Source organism: Acinonyx jubatus, chromosome E1 (assembly GCF_027475565.1).
Source record: "Acinonyx jubatus isolate Ajub_Pintada_27869175 chromosome E1, VMU_Ajub_asm_v1.0, whole genome shotgun sequence".
Lineage (NCBI taxonomy): Eukaryota > Metazoa > Chordata > Mammalia > Carnivora > Felidae > Acinonyx > Acinonyx jubatus.
The window spans coordinates 4,640,656-4,668,143 of NC_069397.1; the positions used below are offsets into that span (position 1 = coordinate 4,640,656).

Sequence of the window (27,488 nt, forward strand, 5' to 3'; positions counted from 1 at the left end):
AATGAAATGGGTCACCTTCTGAAAGCACGTGTCTAGAGATACTGGTTGTACTGGTCATGGGATCTATTACTGTAAGGGACCATCAGACCCATATTCCTCATTTTACTAAGGAAATAGTGGAGGTCCAGAGAATAGAAGGGAGTGACCACAAATTACTCAGCAGCCTTGACTCTGGTCACCTGATTGGTATGGCAGCCCAGCGTGCTTTCTGGTATCACTCTTGTGTCTGGAGTGGATTAAAGCCATCAGGAAGGGTCTTATAGGAGTCATGCGTCTGATGGAGCCTTCCTAGCCAACTCCTAACCTGCTTGGTTACCACAGGTATAGATAGAATTTTACTTTCTTTCATAACTGGGTTTTTTTTTTTTTTTTCACATTCATTTTCTTTAGCAGACCTCCGAGAAATGTGGGCAGTGGTTTTCAGGAAGACAGAACATTTTAATAATGTTCTCAGTAGGATTTGATACGAATTTTAAGGTAGTCCTTTGACCCACTCTGGACAGATTTTGCAGTAAGTTTGTTGTAAGACATTGGTTTTGGTCATTACTGCCAAGTTACCAGGCACTGAAGCATTTATGGGTGGTGTGGGAACAAAGTGAAAGCGGGGCCAAAGCAGTGAGAAGGGTGATCCCACACCCTTCCTAAGGCCAGAATGACAGTGGGAATCCTAGTTACCTGCTAAGCTGCTTCCTTGTGTCTGATTTAAGTCACTCTCCTGAAGTACATTTAAACCAATATACTCTTGCTTTCAATTCACATGGATAGTGACCACTTGGCTTTTCCTTTATGCTGTCTAGGAAGGTCATACTTTTGGCTCTGCACCTCAACTGAATTCATTTTTGAAAATTTTGATCAAAATTTTGAAAATTTTGATTACCTATGTGGCTCAGCCGGTTAAGTGTCCAACTCTTGATTTTCAGCTCAGATCATGATCTCATGGCTCATGAGTTTGAGCCCAGCATTGGGCTCTGTGCTGATGGCACAGAGCCTGCTTGGGATTCTCTCACTCTCTCTCTCTCTCTCTCTGCCCCTTCCCTACGTATGCTGTCTCCCTCTTTCTCTCAAAGTAAATAAATAAACTTAAAAAAAATCTTGATCATCTAGAAAAACTTCTCTGAGTAATCCAGATTGCTACAATATCTGGGTTTTTGCACCACAGTGATACTCATTATTATGTGTGTTGAATATGCACCTAAGTTATCTAGGGACTCATATTTTATTGACACTTTTGATCATTTATTTATTTTGGCTCTTCACATGATTATACAGGCAGCCATCAAATCTGGAAACATAGGCTAATAGCTTATTGATATTACATTGGAGTATATAGAATAATATTCTCTTTGTCTCCAGACTTGATAGGCACCCTGTAGTTTTCCTAGGGAGAAGGGTATATCTCACTCTTGCATGGCATACCCATTACCCGATGTGTGTTCTCTGAATATATGGTGTATCGGCATTAGTGCTGCAAAAAAATCCTTGTGGGCTAATGATACTAATACTTTGGATTTGTATTCTTGATAACATCAAGGAGAAGTAATGATATAGTGTAGTCTATTTGGGAGTATAGCCGCTGTCATTCTTTGCATAGACCTGGAAAAGTAGGTTTATGTTAGGGGAATCAGGAGCTTTCTAAGATCCTTCTATGACCTGGCATTAGGGAAAGGTTAGAAAGAAAGGAAGGTGACCCTCAGATTTCTTCCAAAACAGACTTCCCTGATAGGCAACAACTTTGTAGTCTTAAAGTATTTTTATAGACTTAAAAGTGAATGCTACTTCTTAATGGCAGGTTGAGTGTAATTGTTTGATAGCCTTGTGATTATTCTAGCTTTGACACTGCTTTAGGAGAGAGAGAAAAGACCAGTCTAAGGATGCTGTTTGCAAAGTACCCTATGCTCTTTATTTCCTTTGCAGTAGGGTAGAATAGACAATAATTACAGAAGGAAATGACCAAAGACTTCACATTTTGTGCCTCTCTTCAGTCGTTCCGTAGCATCAGGACATGATCACTCTTCACTTATGATTTTCGTGTGGACCTCCCGGCTCTTTACCCGCAGCTTGTTGACCTGGGACTCAGCAATATCAGCGCGTTCCTCAGCCTCCTCCAGCTCGTGCTGGAGCTTGCGGAATTTAGATAGATTTGTGTTGGATTGTTCCTCCTGAGAATGAAAATGGAATTGTAAGGAACCCCCACTGTGCATCTTTCTAGACTCTGTAGATCTAAGGGAAGAAAGGACTTGGCATGTATGGAGAACTTAAAATACTCAGCAGGGAACCTTGTTGTCTTACTGCCTCCTGGATTTTGGTTATTATTGAAGTGAACATTATGATTTATTTGGGGCTTGGTGTCCCACAAATAATTGCAACCCTATTTTTGCAATGAAAACATATTAAAAGATATGCACCACAAGTAAAGCAGAAAAAATATATAAAAGCAGAGCAGGCAAGAATACTGAAGTCCTGCTTCTTGTCAATGCTTTCTATAAGGTGACTGTAGGCTCGAGATAGATATTCTTTATATAGATATAAAGATAGATATTCTTTATCATATAAAGGATGAATTTCTTAATAGTGTCTTTAAATTGAAATAAATGTTGAATTTTATATATCATTTTGGAACATTTCAAAACAATCATTTTTTTGTCCTGTTTTGGATGTAATGATTCTACTGACAGATTCGCTAATATTAAGTAATCCTTACACTGAAGGAATTAAGCCTATTTAATCATGATGGACAATCCCCTTAATAAAATAAGGTTTCGGCGAGTTAGTTATTTATCTTTGCTGTAACTACATTCATGAGTAAAACTGCCTTTAGTTCCATGCTGCCCTTCCCCCCCCCCCCCCCCCCCCCCCGCCTTCTCTCTTGGACAGGTTTTGGTATGAGGGTTACGTGAGCTTCTTAAAATGATCTGGAAAGCTTTCCATCTTTTCCCATGCTCTGGAATGGCTTACATAGCTCAGGGATTATCTGTTACTTGAAATTTTGAAAGACCTATCTGGACCTGAGTCCATTTTCAGAAGTAAATGGACTTTTATAGCCTCCTATAAAAATCATCAATTTTTTAAAAAATCATCAATTTCTGTAAGATTTCAACTTTGTTGACAGATTTATATTTTACGTAAAAAATAATTTTCTGATTGTGTGGTTTGTCTCTTTTCTCATTTCTTTCTTTATTTTTCAGTAATCTTTTCATCCAACATGGGGCTCAAACTCATTACTCTTGAGATCAAGAGTCTCATGCTCTTCTGACTGAGCCTGCCAGGCATGCCCCCCCTTTCTCATTTCTAATGTGTTTGTATTTTCTTTCTCTTTTTCCTTGATTAAGCTAGTTATAAGTGTATTTATTTTATTAACTCCCCAGAAATGATCAGATATTACTGAAACTATCAAATTAGAAAATAGTATACTCTAATTTATCAATGTCTACCTTTATCTTTAACAATATTTCTTTCATTATTATTTGTAATTTCTTTATTGGACTTTCAGTTTATTTATTTGTTTTTCTTTTGATTCATAAAGCAATGAATTGTCCTCCAAAGACAACTTTGACTACATTCTTTAGGTTTGTAAAAGTAGCATCCTCTGAAGTTTATTTATGATTAGTAAGTATTCAGTAATTATGTTTTTTCTTTCCAATTTAACCCAAGATTATTTAGGAAAGTTAGTGTTTTAAGCATTTAAGCATTTGGGAATTTGTGTTTACATTTTCCTGTCACTTTACAATTTTATCACACTATGGCTAGAGAATGTGAGCTGCATTATTTCTACTTTGAAATTTTTTGAGGTTTCTTTGTGTATAGAAAATTTATTTTATTTAATTTAAATGTTTTAATGTTTATTTATATTTGAGAGAGAGAGAGAGAGAGAGAGAGAGAGAGAGAGAGAGAGAGAGAGAGAGACAGTGCAGGCAGTGGAGGGGCAGAGAAAAAGAGGGAGACAGTATTTGAAACAGACTCTAGGCTCTGAGCTGTCAGCACAGATTCCAATGCGGGACTCATGAGCCATGAGATCATGACCTGAGCAGAAGTCAGATGCTTAACCAACTGAGCCACCCGACTGAGCGCCCAGAAAATTTACTTTTAAAATCAAGCCGTTAACATTACAAAATTCACAAATGTTTTTAAGGAGTACAAGTCTTCTAAAAAGCAAATGGCTTATTTACTACCAGGAATAGTAAACCTTAATTATTTGTTCATTAGCTTTTCTTAGTAAGGGACCTCTCTCTTCCCTTCCATCTTAAGGATACTTACAGCCTCTTCAGCTTGTCTCTTGTAAGATTTCACTTTGGCCTGAAGTTTGTCTACCAAATCCTGAAGCCTGAGAATATTTTTCCGATCTTCTTCCGTCTGAAAGATTATAAAAACCACAGGGCCTTACTTCAAAACCACTTGACCATTGTATCGTTGTATATGAATGTTTCACGTATGTATGGGAAGCACTTAGCTGATAAAAACTGTTGGTGTACCTGGTAAGTGAGTTCCTTCACTCTCCTCTCGTGTTTGCGCAGACCTTTCACGGCATCAGCGCTGCGCTTTTGTTCACTCTCAACCTCTCCTTCCAGCTCACGCACCTACAAATAAGTAGGCTCTTAAGAACTTTGAACTAATAAGGCACCAGGAGTAAATGGAAGTAGACAGAGATTGAGACACCCACCCTGGCCTCCAGTTTCTGGATCTGCTTCTTCCCGCCCTTCAGGGCCAGCTGCTCAGCCTCGTCCAGACGGTGCTGAAGGTCCTTCACCGTCTGCTCCAGGTTCTTCTTCATCCGCTCCAGGTGGGCGCTGGTGTCCTGCTCCTTCTTCAGCTCCTCGGCCATCATGGCCGCCTGTTAGCAGTGAAACAAAACCGGTTGAGAGCTGGGCTGGCGCATCAGGATTCAAGTTTGAGCACCACCGTGTTGCCCTCTGCTCACATCAGTGATGGCCTTCTTGGCCTTCTCTTCTGCGTTGCGGGCTTCCTGGACAATGTCTTCCATCTCTCCCTGGATCTGGGAGATGTCTGTCTCCAGCTTCTTCTTGGTGTTGATCAGGCTGGTGTTCTGTTAACATAACAAATTTAGAAATATCTAGTATATGAGAGCAAAGTTGGGATGCCAGATTTCTAATGAACTCACAGGCTAGTTAATTAAGTAATTAGTATCCCTCCTTGTTCAATGAGTTATCTGAGATGACAATATATTTTTGAACGACAATCAACTTTGGATGTCACAGTACAGATAAATATTACTAACCCACAAATATTAAATGTTTTAAACGTTATCCTCCCTAAAACACTGTGAGTACATTCTTAGATAAAGCTACGATATGAGCAAGAATTTCATTTTCATTCCTTTGTATTTTTCACTCTTCTGTTATACTCACTTGGGTGTGGAGGAGCTGGACGCGCTCACTGGCGTCCAGGAGCTCCTGTTCTGCGATTTTCCTGCTCCTCTCCGTCTGCTCCAGGGTCGCCCGCAGCTCCTCGATCTCAGCCTGCAGCAGGTTGGCCCTGCGCTCCACCATGGCCAGCTGCTCCTTCAGGTCCTCCTGGCCCCGGAGCGCGTCGTCCAGGTGCAGCTGGGTGTCCTGTGGAATGAACGATCGTTGAGACACCTCGTTCTCAGGGCTGCAGTCTCCCCAAGCCCCTTGGGGCCCTCTTTCGAACCCACTTACTTTGAGGATGCCCTGGGTGTTCCTGTAGTTCCTCAGGGCCTCTGCAGCCATGCGGTTGGCGTGGTTCAGCTGGATTTCCATTTCATTGAGGTCTCCCTCCATCTTCTTCTTGAGCCTGATGGCGTCATTCCTGCTCCTGATCTCAGCATCCAGCATGGTCTGCATCGACTCCACGACTCTGATGTGGTTTCTCTTCAGCTGGTCAATTTCCTCATCCTTTTCAGCGATTTTCCTGTCGATTTCAGACTTGACTTGGTTCAACTCCAGCTGGATGCGCAGGATCTTTCCCTCTTCATGTTCAAGAGATGCCTTTAATGACAGCAAGTGGTGACGTTAGCAGGGAATGGAAGCATCTGAAAGTTTATCTGCACACCTTTCCTTCCATGAATTTTGTGCTGCTTATTTTTTTAATTCAACCTATGTGGACGTGCCTAAGTATTTTCTGACCTTATTTGTTTGTAATGCACCATTTGACCTATACCTCTGCTTCCTCTAAAGCAGCCTGGAGTTCACACTTCTCTTGTTCCACTTGCTTCTTTATCTTCTCCAGCTCATGGATACGTTTCCCTCCTTCTGCAATCTGCTCCGTGAGGTCAGAAATCTCCTCTGTTGTTTGGGTTAAAGACAGGTAGAGATTTAATCAGACAGAGGACATAAGAGAGAGGTTCCTCAAGGCATGGATGTTGCTGAAAGTGAAAGGGACTCACGCTGCAAGTTTTTGTTCTCCCGTTTCAAAGTTTCTAGCTGATCCAGGGATTCCTCGTAGGCATTCTTCATCTTGAACAGCTCAGTGCCAAGAGAGCGGGCCTCCTTCTGGGAGGCCTCGAGCTCAGCGTGGGTCTCCTCATACTTCTGTTTCCACTCTGCCAGGATCTGAGAAACCAGGAGTGGTTATCTGCTGTCAAGTACCAAGGAAGACAGCGGAGAGCAGAGGCTGCAGTACAAGGTACCTTGTCGAAGTTCCTCTGCTTCTTGTCCAGGGCCGCGCAGGCCGCGTTTGTTCTCTCCACGTCGAGCATGAGGTCTTCCACTTCGTTCTGGAGCCGCTGCTTCGTCTTCTCCAGGGAGGCACATTTGGCGTTCACCGCTTCTACGTGCTCCTCGGCCGCCTGCAGCCGCTGGGCCAGCTTCTTCCTTGAAGATTATATATGTTTGTAGGGAGGAGTGAACCAAAGCAAGAGAGAGGAACTATTACCACACTGAAGAGTGATGGAAACTTCATATTAGCAATATGCATGTATTCAACAAATATTGATGAGCTCCTTCTATGAACCACACGCTGGATACGTAGCAGTGAGCAAGACAAAAGAACAAAAAAGAAGGTCCCTGCCTCATGAAGCTTCCAAATGAGTGCAAGACAGAAAGGATAAGGGAGCGAGAGTATGCACAATAACATCTTGCAGATATAAGTGCAATGAAGAAAAGTAAAATAGAGTAAGGGTTGGGCAGTTATTCTAGATATTCAGGGAAGACCTCTCTGAGGAGGTAGCATTTGAGTCAAGATCTCAAAAGTCAGAGTGAGCTGGAGGGAGATCTGGGGGGAGAGCATTCCAGCAGAGGGACCAGCAAGTATAGAGCCTTGAAGCCACAATGAACTTGGTGTGCTTGACAGACAGTAATAAGGCCTAGTTGTCTGTATAATTATTTGTTACTCATTCCTCAAGCACAGGAGGGCAGGTATCACGTTTGCTTTACTCGTGTCTCATTCTCAGGGCCTTAGCACCCAGCAAACAGGAGCTAATTAATGAACGTTTGTAGGTGACTTCACGGAGGGTTGGATCTTTCGGGGTCAATGTGCAAAGCTTTCTGCACATTCTCTCATATCTGCACACGTACTTGGCCTCCTCCAGCTCCTCTGTGCGCTGGATGGCGTCCGTCTCGTATTTGGTCCTCCACTGGGCCACCTCGGTGTTGGCCTTGGACAGCGCCCTCTGCAGCTCGGCCTTGGACTCCTGCTCCTCCTCGTACTGTTCCCGCAGCAGGTCACAGTCGTGGCGGGAGGACTGCAGGGCGTGGGCCAGCGCGCTCTTGGCCTGTGGAGATAGTTACAGCTTCCTTTTATTGGATGTTTAATGTTTAATTCTTGAGTTTCAAACCCTTTAAAAGTTAGTGTAACGGACTCCAGTTAGGGTTAGGTCATACGACAAAAATGAGTCTGACAGTATTATTATTTACCTTTATCTCCTCTTCCAGCTGCCTCTTTAACTCCTCAATCTGTTGTGTAAATGCTTGTTTGCTTCGTGATAGCTGAGACACCAGAGCCTCTTTCTCATCCAGCTGTCGAGAAAATTCACCTGATCCACAAAAGAAATGACACCGTTTTTAAAAGTGAAGAAACAATTTTACAAGCCCATATTAGAAGTAAATTTTAACTCTTAACTCCCCTCCCCCCACCCCCTGCATTGAGTGCTCAAATGATTGAATTTTCTGCTGGCATCTTCATGCTTAATGTCAAATTTCTGATTTTTATGAGGAAACTTACATATTGATCTGAATGTATAAATACAGCTGAAATTCTTTTTGTTCTCTACCATAACTAAATCTCTCTGGGTATATGATATTGTGCCAAGTCTGGTTATGGGAGCCAGGGTACTGAATTCTACATGATCGCTGTTTCATCAGACTTTTGAGAGACAGGCTTATTATGCATGCCCCATTCAGGAATTTGGTTCACTTTGGGGTGCCTGGATGGCTCAGTCACTTAAGCATTGGACTTCAGCTCAGGTCATGATCTCATGGTTCGTGGGTTCCAGCCCCGCATCGGGCTCTGTGCTGACAACTCAGAGCCTGGAGCCTGCTTCGGATTCTGTGTCTCCCTCTCTCTCTGCCACTCCCCCACTCATGCTTTTCTCTCTCTCTCTCAAAAATAAATAAACATAAAAAACCTTTTTTTAAAATAAAGGAATTTGGTTCACTTTGATGTATAGAAACAGAAACTCAGCCTGTAACAGGAGTCCCAGGCCCCAGGCGACAGTGACTCCTAATCCCAGGCAGCCCCTCCGTGTGGCCAGCCACTCTATGCTTTTCTGGAGCAGAGCTTGATCCACTCCTATTGAAGTCTTTGTATCTAGCGTTGTCCCCAAGTGACCTTGCAAGTAGGTCGAGAGTCTGAACCATTCCGTGAACCACACATGTTCTCAGTTTTTATTAGGCTCTCACATTACCAAATCGGCTGTTTCAACCGCACCATCTCCATTCTCAGTGCCCAGAAGAGGAGAGAATTACCGGATTCGGTCTGCAGGCGTCCTCTCTGGGTCGTCAGGTCATTGATCAGCCGCTGCTGCTCTTCCTCCTTTGACTTCAGCTCACTCACTTGATCCTCCAGCGTGCGGCACATTTTCTCTAGGTTGCCCTGTGAGAAGAAGTAAAAGCAGGAAACAAACATGTTTTAATATCATTTTGCTATTGCTAAAATTTCTTATAAGACAGAAAAGTACTTATTTTGACGTAAAATCAAATTCTTGTATGTGCAATGTGATATGTAAGAATTCTTTTTGTTATGTTATGATTGCTCTGTGAAGTTGAGAATATACTTCGGGATTTTTATTTATTTATTTTTATTTTATTATGAATTTTTAAAAGTTTATTTATTTTTGAGACAGAAAGAGACAGAGTGTGAGCGGGGGAGGGGCAGAGAGAGAGGGAGACACAGAATCCGAAGCAGGTTCCATGCTCTGAGCTGTCAGCACAGAGCCCGATGCGGGGCTGGAACCCACCAGCTGTGAGATCATGACCTGAGCTGAAGTCGGATGCTTAACCAACTGAGCCGCCCAGGCGCCCCCTACATTGGGATTTTTAAAGAGCTAACTGTGAAGCTCCATGCACTATTAATATAATAAATTTGAATAAATAAATTAATATAATAAATAATATGCTTTAAATGTAAGATTCTTGTAAGAACTGTATGGTGTATTCTTCTAAAAGCATGTGTTCAAATACTTGACTGCCTTTATGTACTATGAAACTTGGCTTATTGGGTGCTTGAGAATATTGGAGACCTGTGTTCTCCAGCTGGAACCTGTGAGAACATAGGTGACCTATGTTCAAAAGCTGGTCCTGTCATTTATTAATGGTGTAATGGGGCCAATGTGCTTAACTTCTTCGAATTTCAGTTTCTTCATATGTTAAATGCAAATAATACAGATACTAGTTTCTTTCTTGCTTACCCTAGATTACTGTAAAAAACAAAGGACATAATGTGTGTAAAGTACCATGTGCAAACTATGCTGCATACATAAAGGATTATTTCATTGATGACAAATTGCCAGGTTCTAATACCTTGGCCTTGGAGACAGTCTCCATGTTACTGGCCAGGTCGTCGATCTCCATCTTCAACTCGCTCTTCTCCTTCTCCAGCTTCTGCTTGACCCTCTGTAGGTTGTCTATCTGCTCCCCCAGCTCGGCCACGCTGTCCGCGTGCTTCTTCCTCAGGGTGGCCGCCGTGGCTTCGTGCTGCAGGGTGGCCTCCTCCAGGTCCCTGCGCATCTTCTGGAACTCGGCCTCCCGCTTCTTGTTCATCTCGATCTGGGCGGAAGTGGCCCCGCCGGCTTCTTCCAGCCGCTCGCTGATCTCCTCCAGTTCCCGGGAGAGGTCCGAACGCTGCTTCTCTGCTTTGGCCCGGGAGGCCCGCTCTGCCTCGATTTCCTCCTCTAGCTCCTCGATGCGGGCCTGGGGGTGGTGAAAAGCATGCACTTAGCTTCTCTGTGTGGTAACTGTGCCTCTTTGAGCCAGACTTTTAGAAATACCAACTTACTTGCAGCTCCTTGATCTTCTTCTGCAGCTGAATGCCCAGGGCCTGCTCATCTTCAATCTTGCTTTGCAGATTGCTGATTTCAAACTCTTTCCTTTTTGGAAAGTTGCAAAAAATAACAATTGAGTGTATACCCACCACCAAAAGCAAGTTCATAAACAGTTCTTCCACGCTTACTTTTTGAGCTTCTCATCAAGTTGTTGTTTTTCATTCTCAATGTCCATTATGGACTCCTGGGCCAACTTGAGGTCACCTTCCAGTTTCCTCTTGGCCCTTTCCAGGTCCATGCGGAGTTTCTTTTCTTGCTCCAAGGACCCTTCAAGCTAAATATAAATCATATTTAGTGTAAAGGAATGCTTAGCTTCCTTTCAAAGAAAATAATTTCTTCAATAATCTTGGACTTACATCATCTACTTGCTGCTCGAGCTTGGTCTTAGCTTTGGTCAGCGTGTTGACCTTGTCCTCTTCTGCCTGTAGGTCATCCAGGGTCTGCTGGTGGGCCTCCTGGAGGGCCTTCTTCTCCTTGGTCAGCTTAGCGATGGTTTCATCCAGGCCTGCCATCTCTTCCGTGAGGTTTTTCACCTTGCAAAATTAAAGAAGAAATGGTATCTGCTCTAAAGCAGGTTTACTAGGCTGGTGGAACCTTGATATGGTAGAACAGAATGTGATTCATACCTTGTTCTCTGTGGCATGCTTCTCCTTTTCAACCTTGGCCAGGGTCAGCTCAAGGTCGTCAATGTCTTTCTTGAGCTCTGAACACTCATCCTCCAATTTCCTCTTCTTGGCCGTCAGCTCGGCGTTGATCTCCTCCTCATCCTCAGCTCTCTCAGTCACCTCCTTGATCTTGGCCTCCAGCTGGATTTTCGTTTTGATCAGCTGATCGCACCTTTCCTCTGCATCAGCTAAGCCTTCAGCTTCCTAGAGTTGGAAACAAAATCAAAATTGGAAAGAAAGAATGAAATATTTCACAGCAATAACAATGTTAACCTCTGCTGTTGGATCTTTGGCTTTAAAAAAAATATGAACCACCTCCTGTATGCAATCCAGGATACATTGCGAGAAAACCAAAATGAATCCGATTTTATCCTATTCCTTCAGAAGAGTGTATTCTCTGGTAGATTAGAAACCCTACCCCCCCCCCCCCCGGGGCGCCTGGGTGGCTTGGTTGGTTAAGCGTCCGACTTCGGCTCAGGTCATGATCTCACGGTCCGTGAGTTCGAGCCCCGCGTCGGGCTCTGTGCTGACAGCTCAGAGCCTGGAGCCTGTTTCAGATTCTGTGTCTCCCTCTCTCTGACCCTCCCCCGTTCATGCTCTGTCTCTCTCTGTCTCAAAAATAAAGAAACGTTAAAAAAAAAAAAGATTAAAAAAAAAAGAAAGCCTACCCCCAAAAAGCTACCATGAATTTAGAAAGCAGTTAGTGACAGAAGAGATCGGAGAAGTTCTATTAGAGGTGGTTTCCTTGAATGAAGTGGCATTTGAGTTGAGCCTTGAGAAGTGGGTAGGATTTGATTTTGTAGAAATCAAGTCATTGGGGGATGGAGCAGGAGGAGAGAAAGCATTCCAGTGAGCATTTCAGGATGCAGCTGCTAATTAACTGGTTCTCTTTGTAGAACTGGAAGATGATCTTGGTTATGATGTTCTACATTCAAGTTAGGGCATAAAGTAATCAAGGAATTCTTGGCAACCTGCTATGTCTCCAATTAAGAGGGTTGGGATTGAACAGGATATGAGTGACAAATTGATATACACATTCATCAGGAGACTCCATATCAGCCTTTGAATCCACAAAAGAGTAAAATGTGCTGCATGTACCATGTAGTGAATGTCGTGTGTAGGACAAATTCTTAGTAAATCTCTAGGGACAACAGAAGAGCATTCCGGATAGATCTGAAGGGGGTGGGCACAGAAGACAGCTCTTTTTCCTTCTGTGATCAAGAAGAAAGAGTTATTACACTGCCTACACTTGACAGAAGAAACCAATTTTAATCAACAGGAGAAATATATGATTTCGTGATGAGTAAATTATACCAGACCAATTCAGTTCACTCCGAAATGAAAGGCAGTCTCATAAATTACATTTCAGAGTTGATGGAGGCTGTTCTGAAATGACTGGTGCGGGAGTGAACAGCGAGTAGGCTGGAGGGAGGAGAGGGCTGTGGTGGGGGGGGTGGGGGTGAGTGGGCAGAGCATCTTGGGTGCTGACACAGCAATCCAGGTGTGACGTGATGGGGCACAGCCTGTGCAGATGGATTGGAAAGAATGGACCCGAGTTGTGGAGATCAGTGACAAACAAGAATTCCCTAAAATGTGTTGTAGAATTCCTGACATTTGCCAGCTGTATGTATTGTGATTTAAGACTCATGGACATCCATGAGTTTAAGGAAGTTTCAGAGATTAAAAAAAAAAAAAAACAAACTCAACTCTGTACATGCTATCCTCCCTTTAATATTTCCTTTGTGATAGTTTTATGTTAAAATCACTTCCAAGGACTGTCTTCAAAATTTTTAGAAAAGAAGTAACAAATCCTGTAGTTTGATGAAATTGTGGAGGATGGGTGACAGTGGTCTGTTTTACCTTATTGCTCCTGGTTTGGGATGATGAAAGGATGTATGGACTTTACTGGAACCACCAGAGTGCACTGACCTTCTCCCCCCAGTGAGTGTCCCCACACCGACTACCCAACTCTTTGCACTTGCGGCCACTCGCATCCCGATTGCAGCACTATAGCGTGACACCACCACTTACAGCCTGAACTTGGAGCTGCAGGTCGTTTTTTTCTTTCAACAGTGACACCATCTTTTCCTCCAGTTCCTTCCTCTTCGCCTCTGACTTGGCGAGTTCGTCTTTGGTTTTCTGAAACTCCTCCTTCATGGTGGCCATCTCCTTCTCGGTCTCCGCGCTCTTGAGGAGGGGCTTGATCTTGAAGAAGAGTTTCATCCAGGGCCAGTGCTTGACGTTCATGAAGGCGCGGATGTTGTACTGGATGCAGAAGAGGGCTTCTCTGAAATGTAATTGGTGCAAGTTAGATACTGTGTGGATGAAGAAATGAGATGAAGTCTTGGCAGTGAGAGCTGCAGGTTCTGTCCCACCCTGTTCCTCGCCTACCTTCAGAAGCACAGATGGAAGAAATTCTACTTTGGGATGATGGTCAAGGACGTGTTAATCACTCACCTCTCTTCATCAGGGCCTCTCCAACTTTTGGTGTACCTAAGAATCGTCTGAAGGACTTGTAAAATACTAGTTCCTTAGCCTTATCCCCAGAGATTCAGAGTCAGAGGATCTGAGATGGGGGTCTAAAACTTTGCATTTTTAATAAGTTTGCAAAAGACACCGACAATTCAGATCTAAGGACCACCCTTTAAGAACTGCTGTATACCAGTGCTTCTCAGGCTTTGCCACTGGAACACCATGAAGAGCAGTTAAGGGGAGCTAGACCCCTGAGGGATGTGGGTGTGGAACAAAGGGCTTCATTAAAGAAGAATTTCTGTGAAAATCTCTGGTTTCATGTATTTTAATGTTGTGTGAATTTTGCACTCTACTCTGTAATATTCTCACATTTAAAAAATCTAAATTATTTAAAAAATGAATTACCTTCATATATAAGCAATTAACTGCCCAAATGCATACATCTATGTGTGTGTATGTGTGTATGTCTATATAAATATATATATAAATATACATATAGTGGTATATATAAATATATATATATATATATATATATATACATATAGTGGTTTATAAGCAAACTTATTATTTTTAATAAAATGGAATACAGTAGAAGGTATTAACATAACTACAGGTGATAGAAATAAAATTTGTTTCATGTAAATTACATATATATTTACACACAGGTGTATGAATGTGCATGTGCCAATAGAAATGCATTTCTCAACATGGGCCCTGTTCACATGCATTCTGCAGTTTGAGACACCTGGCTCTTTGCACTTAGAATTCTGACCCTGCATCAAATCAAATCACCAGAAAGCTATGTATCTTGGTGACATTGTATTAACTTACTGAAAAAAATCTTTCACAGATAAATGTCCTCAATGGTTTAAATCATAACAGCTTGATAATAGAAATAATCAGATGGAAGAAGTGGTTTCTACATCTTGCATAAAAATCACTGTGGAGGGGCACCTGGGTGTCTCAGTCGGTTAAACATCCGACTTCAGCTCAGGTCATAATCTCACGGTTCATGAGTTCAAGCTCCAAGTCGGGCTCTGTGCTATATCAGTTCGGAGCCCACTTCAGATCCTCTGTCCCCCCTCTCTCAGCCCCTCCTCCATGCTCTTTCTCTCTCTCTCAAAAATAAATATTTTTTTAAAAATCGCTGTTGATTTTTGCTTCAGCAACTTTGGGACAAATTAAAAGCCCTAAACTCTGGTGCAAAAAAAAAAAAAAAAAAAAAAAAAAATCACTGTTGAAAATACTGTCTGCTGTTCAGTTCAATGTGTCTAATTTAATGATCTATCAACTAAATTCACACTGGTTTATTTTTACACTGCTGTATTTTCTCTTGTTAGATGAGAGCTATCCACTCTTTATGCCCCCCCCCCTTTTACCCTGAACTCAGAATATGTTTCACGGTGATGACCCCTACCTGAAGAGTCAGTGTAGGACTCTTCCTCATTCTTGCTGACATCAGTGGCCTTATCATGTCTGAGGCTTAAGCCACCTCAAATGTGTTTCTGAAGCAGAAAGATGTGAATAAATAAATAATTTATATTTTTACCTTCTCTCCACCATCCTCTGGTACTCCACTCTGGCCAAGAAGCCTCTGCACCTGGCCTGGGTTCGGGTAATCAGCTGGGCCAGCTTGTCATCTCGCATCTCCTCCAGAAGCCCCAGAAGACCAGCTTTGAAAAAGACCTGCGGGGGGGAGGATTTGCAGATCAGAAACTGTACATAAACTTCAAAGGGACACGGATAGCATCGGGTGGGCTTTAGAGACCATTACCTTGGTGTGACCAAATTTATACTGGGTGTGGTCAATGTCGATGGACGCAAGGAGCTTCTCAGAAGCCTTCTTGCTGTCAATGAACTGCCCTTCAGGGATTGCACTTGCATTTAATACCTTGTATCTGTTTAAGTAAATAATAGGGTTTTTTTTTTAAGGTGGTTTATGATGACACTAATAGCAGATAAACATTAAATGACCTATTTAGAAAATTGGAGCTTTAAAAAAAAGTATCCTCCTTTGTTCACAGGAAGGACTTCCTATATGTAGTTGGTCAAACTAGTATCAACTGTCTCTTTTTACCCCATTTCACCTTCCTGCACAGCTGTAGCTTTCCTTTCTGCCTCATCAGACCTTGTTCTCAGGAAAGGATTCTGTGATCTTCTTCACACCAAGATGTAGATGACCAATAAAATGTAACATGTAACCAGCTCCCTGGAGCTGCTGCCAGCCCCTTATCCCCTTGGCCTCTTGTTTGACTCCCAAGATGGACTTCTCTAGGGAGGAGAAAGTTGCTGAGGAGCTGGTATTGTGAACATTCTGGGAAACCTTGTGAAACTGGTGTGTGAGACAGAAAGATGAAGATAGGAAGTGACAGAAAAGGACCCACTGGGAGATATATACCTGCATGGGGGAGTTCCTAACTCAGACACCAATAACCATGTGACTTTGAGCAAGTAGCTTAATCTCCTTGAGGCTCAAGTTCATTCATCTATAAAAGGAGGTGTTGATAGGACTTACCTCTACCGACGTTTTGTAAAATGAGATAACCCAAACAGATTTACACATTAAAAAATGATAGTTTTCATAATTATTGAAGTTAGTGTATATATCTGTGGGCTAAGCCAGGAGCTTGGTAAAGCCCATGAAAAGTCTGGAGTATAAAATATGCGGTCTAGATTATAAAGGTGTTTTGAGGCTTATCACTTTTCACTCTTTTTTTGTGGCAAATCAAAAATAACAAATAGAGACATATTTTTCACTAAATTGTTTTGCTTGCATAAGTATATTTATATTAAACTTTAAGATACACCGTAATTAGGAGAGCCTGACCTCTGTTTGAAGTCTGCGTAAAGGATTCTGCTGGGGAATCCCTTCCTGCAGATGCGGATGCCTTCCAGCACTCCGTTACACCTCAGCTGGTGCAGGACAAGTTCATGCTCCATGGCCCCTATAAATATACATATTTATTCCACTGTGGAGATCTTTTTTGAAGGGAGGTGTGGCAGTCATGCTTTGTGCTTTCATTCTAGAGCTTCTTACCAGGAGTTTTGGTTTCATTGGGGATGATACACCGCACAAAATGAGGATGTGTGCTCCTGAGGTTGGTCATCAGCTTGTTCAAATTCTCCTGTGAAATCAGGAAAAATCCTGTTATCTCCAACTTTAATATGGTTATGAGTATTTGGCGGTGTCTATAAAATCAATGCCTATGGCTGAGTTGAATGACCAGCAGGAATCATTTTCATGTAAGGTAACACCTTGCCATGCTTCTCCTGACATGCAGGTTTCTCCTTAGTCCCTCTTTCTCCACTTGAGTTAGCAGGAGTTACACAGCCTGACACATGATCTTTTTCAAGCAAAGTCCTACTTCCTCCCTGGTCCATGGCTTTCCATAAACATTTATAAGGCCATTGCCTTCCCATACTAGCCTTCCCATACTGTTTTCACTTTCTTCTCCCAAACTCTCCATATTCTCCAGTGACTACATGCATGCCTACATCATGATGGGGCTTTTTCTCATAAATATATCTGCCCTTTCAGGGCAGAAAGATTAGCTAAAGGGGAACAATCTACCAGTTGTAATCGAGGATTGACTGGACTAAGAACAAGGATGCCATATTAAGTTCCTTCTAAGCTAGCTGCTAGATTTTCCTTAGTTTCACTGATGATTTAGTCTCTCTGAGTACATGTCATTGCTTAGTTTCACGACTTGACTAGATTATGAATGGTAGAGTATTCCGTTTTACAAAATTTCCTGTCAAATATTCGGCTTTACTTGGCTTGTCATGAAAGACGAGCTAATGATTTCTCAGTAATTTGAACCTCTTCTCTCCAAACATCGATGAACAGAAGCCATTAATCAGTGTCAGTCTTTTCCTAAGTGACTTGTGGAAAGAGGAGTCTGTGCTTTGAAAAACAGATTTTCCTAAAGCAACTGGGGAGTGTGAGACCCAGTTTCGTCCTTACCCGGAAAAGGGCAGACACTGTCTGGAAAGAGGAGCCCTTCTTCTTGCCGCCTTTCTTGGCTCCACCACTCGCCTCTGGAGAGAAAATAAGGGAAGGTGTCACTCAAGTGTACTTTTGAATTGGCAGGGATGTTTCGTGCTTATTTATTGCCGACTTCTGCACTTTGGGGGACACTGCTGGCCTCTCTGTTGGAGACTGAGTGACTCTTACCTGTCAGCTAAGCTTGCATCCACTCTTCTGTGATTTTTTTTTCTACATTTTAAGGTGAAATGAAGGGATTCACTTCACTGTATCATAAAGGTGGATCCTTAATGTTAGGACACTTGGGGGACACAGTAACTTCAAAAATCATCAGTGGAAGCTAGTCTAGATAGGGAGAGCTCTGTCACTCCATTGTCTTAAATATTCCTAGATACTCAATATCCAGTAGATGTGAAGGAAGAAGCAGGAGAGAATCCAAGAAACTGAGGCTTTTCATTGGTTGAGATCCTAATAGTTCCTCTCTGACCATTCGCAGTAAGGCCTCTGTCAGTGCTGGAGTGAGACGCACATGTATGACTGCAATGCAGCCTATTTACTCAAAATGTGGAAGAGCAATGGGTCTGGCCCTGCCATCCTGAAACTGGCCTTGAGCTAACATCACTTTTTGTAATACCTAGAGAAAGTGTTACAGTTTTTGAGCATTACCTGCATCAGCCGTTTGAGCTCCAGAGAAGAGGTAAGCTAGAGTTTTCATTGAAGACTTCTGGTACAGCCCGACCACGGTGTCATTCAGGGGGTCCTTGTTCTTGTCCAGCCAGCCAGTTATGTTGTAGTCCACGGTGCCGGCGTAGTGGATCAGAGAGAAGTGGGCCTCGGCCTTGCCTTTGACCACCTTGGGCTTCTGGAAGTTGGCGGACTTTCCAATATGCTGCTCGTACAGCTTGTTCTTGAAGGAGGTGTCCGTGGCCTTGGGGAACATGCACTCCTCCTCCAGGATGGAGAAGATGCCCATAGGCTGGATTAAAGCAAAGCAAAATGCGTGTAAGGTACACGTGAGCTGCAGCAGTGAGCCGCAGAGTAGACAAGACGAGGTTACTGAGTGGACAGATCAGGACACCTTCTCGATGAGCTCGATGCAGGCAGCCAGGTCCATCCCAAAGTCGATGAACGTCCACTCGATGCCCTCCTTCTTGTACTCCTCCTGCTCCAGCACGAACATGTGGTGGTTGAAGAACTGTTGCAGCTTCTCGTTGGTGAAGTTGATGCACAGCTGCTCAAAGCTGTTGAACTAGGGCGTTGCAAACACCAAAGAGCTCAAGTGAGTTTGGGAAACCCAGGGGGAATTCGGCAGAGCAGACACGGAGCGGAGGGGCCTTAACAGGGCCGCTTATTCCAACAACTCACATCAAAGATCTCAAAGCCGGCGATGTCCAGGACCCCGATGAAGTACTGTCTGGGCTGCTTGGTGTCCAGCTGCTGGTTGATGCGGGTGACCATCCACAGGAACATCTTCTCGTAGACGGCCTTGGCCAGGGCACCCACTGCATTGTACACCTTGAAAAACAAAAATATTTCCCTTGAGGTTATCAGAGGACTGTAAAAATGCTCAATTCCTGTTGACGAATTTGAATTATGCACCTACCTGCTCTACAGTCTGGCCTTTGGTGACGAACTCATTGCCGACCTTGACCCTAGGGTAACAGAGGGCTTTGAGCAGGTCAGCAGAGTTCAGACTCTGGAGATAGGCTGCCTTGTCAGCAACTGAAAGCAAGAAAGGGTAGAACAATGTTATTATGGCCCAAAGCGACCCACTTGCTCAAAAAAAGTTTGTTTAATCTATAGACATTTTATGCAGTGTTTTCAGATTATCTTTTTGAGCATTCTTGCCCATTTTTTTCCCACTGAGTTCAAGACTTTATGGGTAGTGTGCCCTAGAAAACTTCATTAATGTTAGGAAACATCTATCTAATATGAGGCTTCACATAGTATATTATCTGGGTATGCTTTAAAACTCAATTCTTAAAAATGAATTTGTCTTCCTAGACAAATGCAAGGGTAACAAGTTTAAGAATGTGATTTTCAAACAAAAATAAAATCAGGTGGTTGACTTGGTTGATACCTTCGGTGCCATCTGGCTCGGCCTGCTCCTCGCGCTGCTTCTGCTTGAACTTCATGTTCCCATAATGCATCACGGCACCCGTGAGCTTGTAGATGGAGACTTTCTCTTCATTAGTAAAGCCCAAAATATCAATAGCACTCTGCCGACATAACCAATAAGATAACTGTTAGGTTATGATCTACACACTTACTATGCATTGTTCACATTCTGATTCCTGACTTGTTGGTCAAACTCTCAGTGCTAATGGGGGTGCAAGGAACTCTTTAGAGTGGGTGTATGGGGAGTTGGTCAACCAAAGGCCAGCACTGAACATAGCCTCTAAGATTCAAAAAGTAAACTTAAGAGAAAGAACAAAATAGTAAATTTAAAGGACTTGTTATTTTGAGAAGTGGTATGGATCTCATTAAGTGGATTTCAAAAAAGTGGTTTAGGTAAATTCAGAAATGACAGGTTTTTAAAAGGGAAAGTAAAATGTTGTGGGACACATCTTAATCCTTTTGGTTGGCTCTGGGTGGCACATCCATGCTTGTCTTTGAACCCTCTTTTGCTATTTCTACAAGAATCTGAATATTTATCTGGAGGGACCATAGCTTCTAACCCAACATCATTCTGATTTTCTTGCGTTCCACTTACATCAGTTGCCATCAGTTCTTCCTGATCATCAATGCTAGCCACACTGATCTCCCCTTGACTGACAAATGGGTAATCATATGGGTTGGTGGTGATCAGAAGCATTTCTGTGTACGTGAAACAGAGAAAAGGTAAGCAGAATTATCCCCTTCACTAAAACAAGAGATGTCTAGATAAATTCTAAGACACTGTATAAAGCCAAAGAAGATTATCCCATACTGGGAAAAGTTATATCTGTAAGAATGGTTAGCACAGCACTGACTCTTTAAAATCCAGAGCTGGAAACAACCTAAATATCCTTAAAAGGGTATGGTTAAGTAAATAATGCTTATCTCTACCATATAACACTATGCAACCATTAGAAATAATAATGTGCAGCTGCGGTTGGTGATGTGGAAAAAACCATGATACGTTATTATTCAATGAAAAAAGTACATCACAGGAGAGTATGAAACTGTGATTCCAGTTATTGTATGTATGTGTTTCTGTATTCAAGGTGCATATACAGAAAATTACTAGAACAGTGTCCACCCAAGTGTTCACAGTGGTTATTTCATAGTGATAGGATTTGAGGGTGTTATCCTCAGTTTTTCATTTGGATTTTTATCATAAGCACACGTAAAATTACAAAGCTATTTTCAAACTCCAGATGATAAACCTGACAAAATTCAGTCATGGAATACAAGGTTGGACCATGCATGGAGGGTGCTGGTGTAATCATTCTCAAAAGGGATCATGACATTTCTTACCAATTAGTTCTGGTTTCTTGTTTGATGTGATCTGATAAAAAATGTGATAGCTCCTTTCAGCCTTAAGCTGGAAAGTAACTCTGGACTTCTCTAACAGATCTGGAAGTAAACAAATGACAAGTGGAGCAGTGCAAAACTTCACATGGGATGCGAATTTTACTTTGGGTTCACCTTATATAGGTTATAAGCAACAGAAATGACCGCAAAGGAGATCCAGGCACTTACATGTTTCAATATCAGCAGAAGCCAGTTTTCCCGTAGTGCCAAAGTGGATTCTAATGAATTTACCCTTGAAAGGAAAACTAATATTACTACTTTGTTTTTCAATCATATCAAATCTTCAAGAAACTCAAAACACTTGGAATGCTAATGTGTTAATATTTAGAAATTTTTTTTTAGTGTTTATTTTTGAAAGAGAGAGTGTGTGCAAGCAAGTGGGGGAGGGGCAGAGAGGGAGGGAGACACAGAATCCAAAGCAGGCTCCAGGCTCTGAGCTGTCAGCACAGAGCCCGATGCGGGGCTTGAATCCATGAACTGTGAAATCGTGACCTGAGCTGAAGTTGGATGCTTAGCCAACTGAGCCACCCAGGCGCCCCTATCTTTCATTTTAAAATTGTGAATAATTGGAGGTAATGACCAGAGAAGAAAGAACTCAGATATATGGTGGTCACATCTTTTTAGATGGGACTTGGATCCATGTTATGTGCTCAGAGGGAAAGGAAAGATTCGTGCTGCAATATAATGTGAATGGAGAAGATTCAGAGAACATCTTCACAAGCATCCCATGAATGTTGACCATACTAGTGACCAAGAGACTCACAAAGCGAGAGGAGTTGTCGTTCCTCACGGTCTTGGCGTTGCCAAAGGCCTCCAGTAGGGGGTTGGCGCTGATGATTTGATCTTCCAGAGTCCCCTGCAAAGGCAAGCATGGTCCTCACGTCTGGGCTCCAGACTTCCTGAGAGCCCTGACCTCTTGAGTCTGACCCCAGACCCACCTGCATTTTTCCAGCTTCCTCCTTCTTCTTCTCTCCACTGACCGCAATTGTTGCAAAGTACTGGATGACACGCTTGGTGTTCACGGTCTTCCCTGCCCCGGATTCTCCGCTGCCAAATAAAAGCTAAGTCAGAGGAGGTTCCAAACGTGGCAACTGTCACAGCCATGAGAAGAGAGCATAAAATTTGCTTACGTGATCAGGATTGATTGATTCTCTCGGTCTATAAAAGAGAAATTATAGACATTTAACACTGGGTTTTTTTTTGTTTCTTGGTTTTGTATATTTGTAAGCAGTAAGTAAAATGGAACAAACTTAGTGTTTTTCAGACTGGCCTCTGCAATCCCTGGGGCTTCATGAGCCTGAGGCCTCCGGTATCCCTTTCATGTACCCCAGTCCCTCCCTGCACCCCACCGCTGACTTTAGCATACGTGCAACCATTTAAACAGAACACTGCAAACAAGCACCAGATCTTGTCTTTTTCATATTCGACCACTAAGGAAATATTAAAAGTGGACTTGAGTCTTCACTTGGGTTCAGATGACAACTCCAGCAGCGACGTATTTATTGTAGGTGCAAGAAACAGTATGTGGGATGGGGTAAATATAGCACAGAAGTATAGCTTTGGAAGTAATCATGGCTTTAGTCATATTTGGGGGGAAAGGTTTGTTCTACTGTTTTACTCTCCCAAGATGAATTCTCTAAACCCTTTCCCCAAGTATCTTAGATTGGGCTAGCTGAGACAGTATTCTAGGAAGAAGATTCATGGTGTAGCTGTTTTAATACCAAACACACCGTGTTCAGATTGGTTCTGGGCAAAGGGCAAGAGAATTTACACCTTCTGTGATGTAGAGAGGGTATTCATTGGTCATAGTTTCTGATGTTGAGGATAAGGCCACAGCGGCAGGTTTTACTCTTCTGGTTTTTGGCTCTTGGTAATGGAAACACAGTCTGTGTATGTGATTGTGTGTGTGTATGTGTGTGTGTGTGTGTGTGTGTGTACATACATGTAAACAGTGTTTTATAATTTTTGCTCAAGTTTTTCTAGTTTCTGAGTCACTCAAAAGTCAGTTCTCTAACTATGGCCAACCTCTGTTGACTTTTAAAAGTTTAAGAGATCATTATCTATTATGTAATGTTAGGGATTGCAAGTTGTCTTTTACACCTTCTCTTTTCCGGACTGTCTCCAGCTCAACCAAAGGGCTCAGAGACTGTGTTGAGATGGTTAGAGTCTCTTTCTCTTATTGTTCTGCTCTGAAAAGATTATGAACATACAGAGCATTCAACTCACCCGTCAGCATGAACTGATAGGCGTTGTCGGAGATGGAGAAGATGTGGGGCGGGGCCTCCTGGCGCTTCTTGCCTCGGTAGGCCGTCACCACCTCGGGGTTGTACACCGGCAGCCACTTGTAGGGGTTGACGGTGACGCAGAAGAGGCCCGAGTAGGTCTATTCAAGGGAATAAAAAAAAGCAGCTATCCAAAGGCTTCTCCTGCTAGGTGTGCATTTCACTTAGATGAAATCTGACCCAAAGGAGCACTTTAAGTAAGTACCCTACATTTCTCGAAGGCATTGGCATGAAAACTAGTTGGAAGTTTCAATAATGAGATAGTAAAATCCATGAGGGGAGGGATCCCAATTTAGAATTTTTACTATTCCTTTTGGGACTTATCACAAGACTTTCACATAGCAGGAGCTCCAAAGGTTGGTTTTGTTTTGTTTCTTCATGTGTAGGATGAGACATTTTTTTACTCTGTTTTAGGAAATATGCATAGATTTCCTTTGCAGCATTAAGATAGTTCACATTCATGAAAAAGGAAGTTTGGACACACCCGAAGTGCCCAACACTAGGGAAGCAGTTAGGTGAACTACAGGAAATCTTCTAAAGACAGTGGGATGCAGGCATTTAAAAAGGCATTTAAAAATGCATGAATGGGGGCGCCTGGGTGGCTCAGTTGGTTGGGCAGCTGACTTCAGCTCAGGTCATGATCTCACGGTTTGTGAGTTCGAGCCCCGCATCAGTCTCTGTGCTGACAGCTCAGAGCCTGGAGCCTGCTTCAGATTCTGTGTCCCCCCCTCTCTCTCCCCCTCCCCCACTTGCATTCTCTCTCTTTGTCTCAAAGGTAAAGAACATTAAAAAAAATTAAAAATGCATGAACGTATTTAGCAATGTGGGGGAAACATTTGCAAATTTCTATGAAGCTCTAAAGAAACAGGACACAGAATGATGTGAATACATTATGACCAAACAGGGAGATTTTCAAAAACTTGGACAGCTGGTGTAAGACAGGCACTGGCCAGTCAGCATGGACACTGGCCCTGAGCAGCAGGTGCACCTGTGCAGATGTCATCCAGCTGCATAGCAGCACTGGATGAAGCACACAAAAATGTCAGTGTGATGTAGTAAGTTCAGTTCTGCAATGTTTACTGGGTATGTATCATGTGCCAGACCTCTGCAGGGCACAGGAGCAAAACCTGAATGAGATGCCATTCCTCGGGGAGCTCTGGGTTTCCAGTCCACATAGGGGACAGACATGTGAATGGATGGCGGTGGAAACCCAAGGTCAGTGCTGTGGCTGGGGCAGAGACCATAGGACAGAATGTCCTGCTCTGCCGGAGGAAGGTGGAGAGGTTAACTCGAGGAGGTGGCATTCATGTAGAAGGGACCAGAACACACGGATGCTGGTTGCTGTTATTTTGGAGGAGTGTAACTGCGTGAAATTTGGTTCTTAAAACATTTTTATGTGTTGAGACATAAGTTTATCATTTCCCTCTGGATGATTGTACAACTAGGATGGGGGGGAATGGTAGAAATGTAGGCACATGGTTGAGCCATAAACAGTAGCTGCTCCATTGTTGTTCAAGGGACATGTGGCAAACCCAGTGCACATGGATGGTGGCCTTGCCTGGCTTTGTATGGGAAGACGGAGAATGAAGTCTGGTTGTTGGGTTGTGCCTCACAATAGCAATAGTGAGCCTTTTAATTAGTTAACTAACTGATGTACTAACGAGTTAACTTGTGTGCGAACTAGTTACGCTACTAGTGAAAACGAAACGGGTCACTACTTTTGACCCATTTATACTAGAGTGGAAGCAGTAGACTGGCAGGTCGGTGGTGATGGCGATAAAGACCACTTGGGGCTGGGGCAGGGGGTGCTCACATAGATCATCCAGGCTGCGTAACGCTCTTTGAGGTTGTACAGCACGGCGGGCTCGTGCAGGTGCGTCATCATGGCCATGTCCTCGATCTTGTCGTATTTGGGAGGGTTCATGGGGTAGACTTGATCATCTTTCACTGTCAGAGTCTGGTAGGTAGGAAGGATAACTTTTTGTCAATTGAGTGACCAAACCAAAAATCATGAATCACGTGTGGCCAGCTCCATGGACTCTACTTACCGCTCCCGCTTCAGTCTTCACCGTCACCTTCCCTGCTTCTCTGCTCTGGATAGTCCCTTTGACGAAGGATTCCTTGGGCTCCGCCACAAACACAGATGTCTTGGCATCAAAGGGCCTATTCTGGGCCTCAATGCGCTCCTTTTCAGACTTTCGGAGGTACGGAGCTGCCTCCCCAAAAATGGCCATTTCCTGGTCTGAACTCATGGCTGCTGAGCTCAGAGATCCTAAAGGAGACGGGGCATTTCACATTAGAGATTCTGGACTGCCATGTGTGTCAGCAGATCTCTATGCACTGATGATATTTCATGGAGAATCCACTTTTTGGAAATTTCACCAGGCAGGTCCACTGTGCACCATACTATAGTTACTGGAACAAACATAATCACAAGGTCTCAGATGTATCGAGGGTCACTGTGTAACCATCATAGTACCCAGGGCTTTACATGCGTTATTTTCTCCCATCCTCCAACACTAGCATTCTAATCAGGGAGCTGAGTGTAGTCTCCACATGCTACTGAGGGGCTTGTGACCCCGGGGAAGACACTTGATCTTTCTGAGCCTCAGTGTCTCCCTCTTTAGAACAGGGATTACATCTGCCTTTCTTAATTCACAGCCTGTGAGATACACTACAGATACTTTGGGGAAAAAGGTCAAGTGATGACTCAGAAAGCAGTTTGAAATAGTGCAGGCTACCATTTAGATGTAAAATGTCATTTATTGCAACGTGATACAATTCCATTTCTTGTCCTGTAATGTAAGAGAACTTTACTTCCTCCTTTAGATTTTCAGCCAGAAGCGCTCAAGGTCAGTGGTTTGGGGGATGATAATTTTGTTTACCTCTTTTTCTCTAGTTGTGTGCTTATTAGAGTTTGTCTAACATTTCTTTGCGTATTAAATCCAGTTAATCCATTAACCTAACTGAGGATAAAAGCCATAGCAAATGTTATCCTCATTTTTAAAAATTATTTTTAATTTATTTCACTGAAGTTTAGTTGACCCTCGATGTTATTATTATCCTCATTCTTCTACACTGAAGGACTCCCTTGGCCCTTTCAGATCTCCTTCTGGAGAATGCAGGCTTGGACTGCTCTATTCTGTTATCTGCCGATTGCCAGCCGCATCAGTAGAATGAACGGTTTGGCAAAGAATGTTACTGCAGTCATTACAGGATCAGGTTACTCGAAACTCATTTTGATCGGCTATCCACCAGGGTCTTCCTTCAGAAATGCGGTGGACAGTAGTAGTAGAAAGGGCACAGAAATACCTTCACGTGTGTAACAAAAGATTCGCAGTATCTTAATTTCATGCAACACTCAGCACTGGGCACGGTAACTGCTTAAAAGTTTTCATGAAGTTTAAAGGAAGCATTTTCCTAGGTTCCTTCTTTCTTATATGTTAGAGAGCATGTTTACTTAATGAACTCTAAAAGCAGGATACATTTTTATTAAATTTGAGATTTTTAGCAAGAGAATCTTAGTGCAGATTTTTCCCCCCACGGAATATTCTATTAGCAAACTAGCAATTCCATTAGCAATTTTCTTGCCAAAATGTCACCCCACCAATGATTGCTTGCATCCCAAATGACTATATGTGCATTGTCCGCTCCTTCCCTCTTTCTCCAGCACCTTTCCTGAAGTACACTTGTTAAGGTATTTACTGAGACCAGCACTTTCTCAAAGGTTGCTAAGTGACACAGATCCATCCCAGAGGCTCTCACATTCCCCTCCAGGGACTGGTTAGTCTGAATCTTACCTTGTTAGCAAGTGGAGATGTAGCCTGGAAGCAAGACAGTTCTGTAAAAAAAAAAAAAAAAAAAAGGAAAGAAACACTTCATTAGTTAACGTGCACACACACGCACGCACACACACAATCCTATCTGCAGTGTTGCTTTCTATTGTAAACAGCAGGCAACAAAGCCATGGATGTGAAACATGTAGTATCCGAAGGAGCAGTACCGAGCTAGCAGCTGCAGCCGACACAGGGCAGCAGGCAGTGTGGCCAGTGTCCCTCTTGAAAGCCCGTTCCCTGTTCCCACTTACCTTGAGCTTTTTAAAGCAGGCCAGTCAG

The 27,488-nt window shown here is 43.0% G+C and overlaps 1 protein-coding gene across 2 annotated transcripts; it reads right to left on the minus strand.

The window, feature by feature from the left end:
• Positions 1–1,872: 1,872 nt before the first annotated feature.
• LOC106983334 (myosin-2) lies at positions 1,873–27,484 on the minus strand. 2 transcript variants are annotated; one of them, XM_027047506.2, is made up of 40 exons: positions 27,461–27,484; positions 27,174–27,214; positions 25,422–25,645; positions 25,187–25,330; positions 23,318–23,474; positions 22,222–22,249; positions 22,030–22,138; positions 21,855–21,947; positions 21,260–21,323; positions 21,035–21,133; positions 20,289–20,392; positions 19,656–19,794; positions 19,179–19,297; positions 18,941–19,090; positions 18,654–18,824; positions 18,242–18,551; positions 17,555–17,628; positions 16,628–16,715; positions 16,418–16,535; positions 15,365–15,488; positions 15,140–15,276; positions 13,150–13,405; positions 11,080–11,322; positions 10,810–10,986; positions 10,582–10,727; positions 10,408–10,498; positions 9,933–10,322; positions 8,880–9,006; positions 7,830–7,948; positions 7,491–7,687; positions 6,605–6,788; positions 6,362–6,527; positions 6,136–6,260; positions 5,655–5,963; positions 5,364–5,567; positions 4,916–5,041; positions 4,658–4,828; positions 4,470–4,574; positions 4,255–4,350; positions 1,873–2,159 (listed from the first exon to the last, which is right to left on the minus strand). In XM_027047506.2, exons 3-40 carry the CDS (start codon positions 25,623–25,625, stop codon positions 2,007–2,009), a joined length of 5,817 nt encoding a protein of 1,938 aa, XP_026903307.1. In that variant the 5' UTR covers positions 25,626–25,645; positions 27,174–27,214; positions 27,461–27,484; the 3' UTR covers positions 1,873–2,006. The 2 variants fall into 2 exon arrangements, with proteins under 2 accessions (XP_026903307.1, XP_026903306.1); XM_027047505.2 differs by having other exon boundaries at positions 27,377–27,467.
• Between the last annotated feature and the right edge of the window lie 4 nt (positions 27,485–27,488).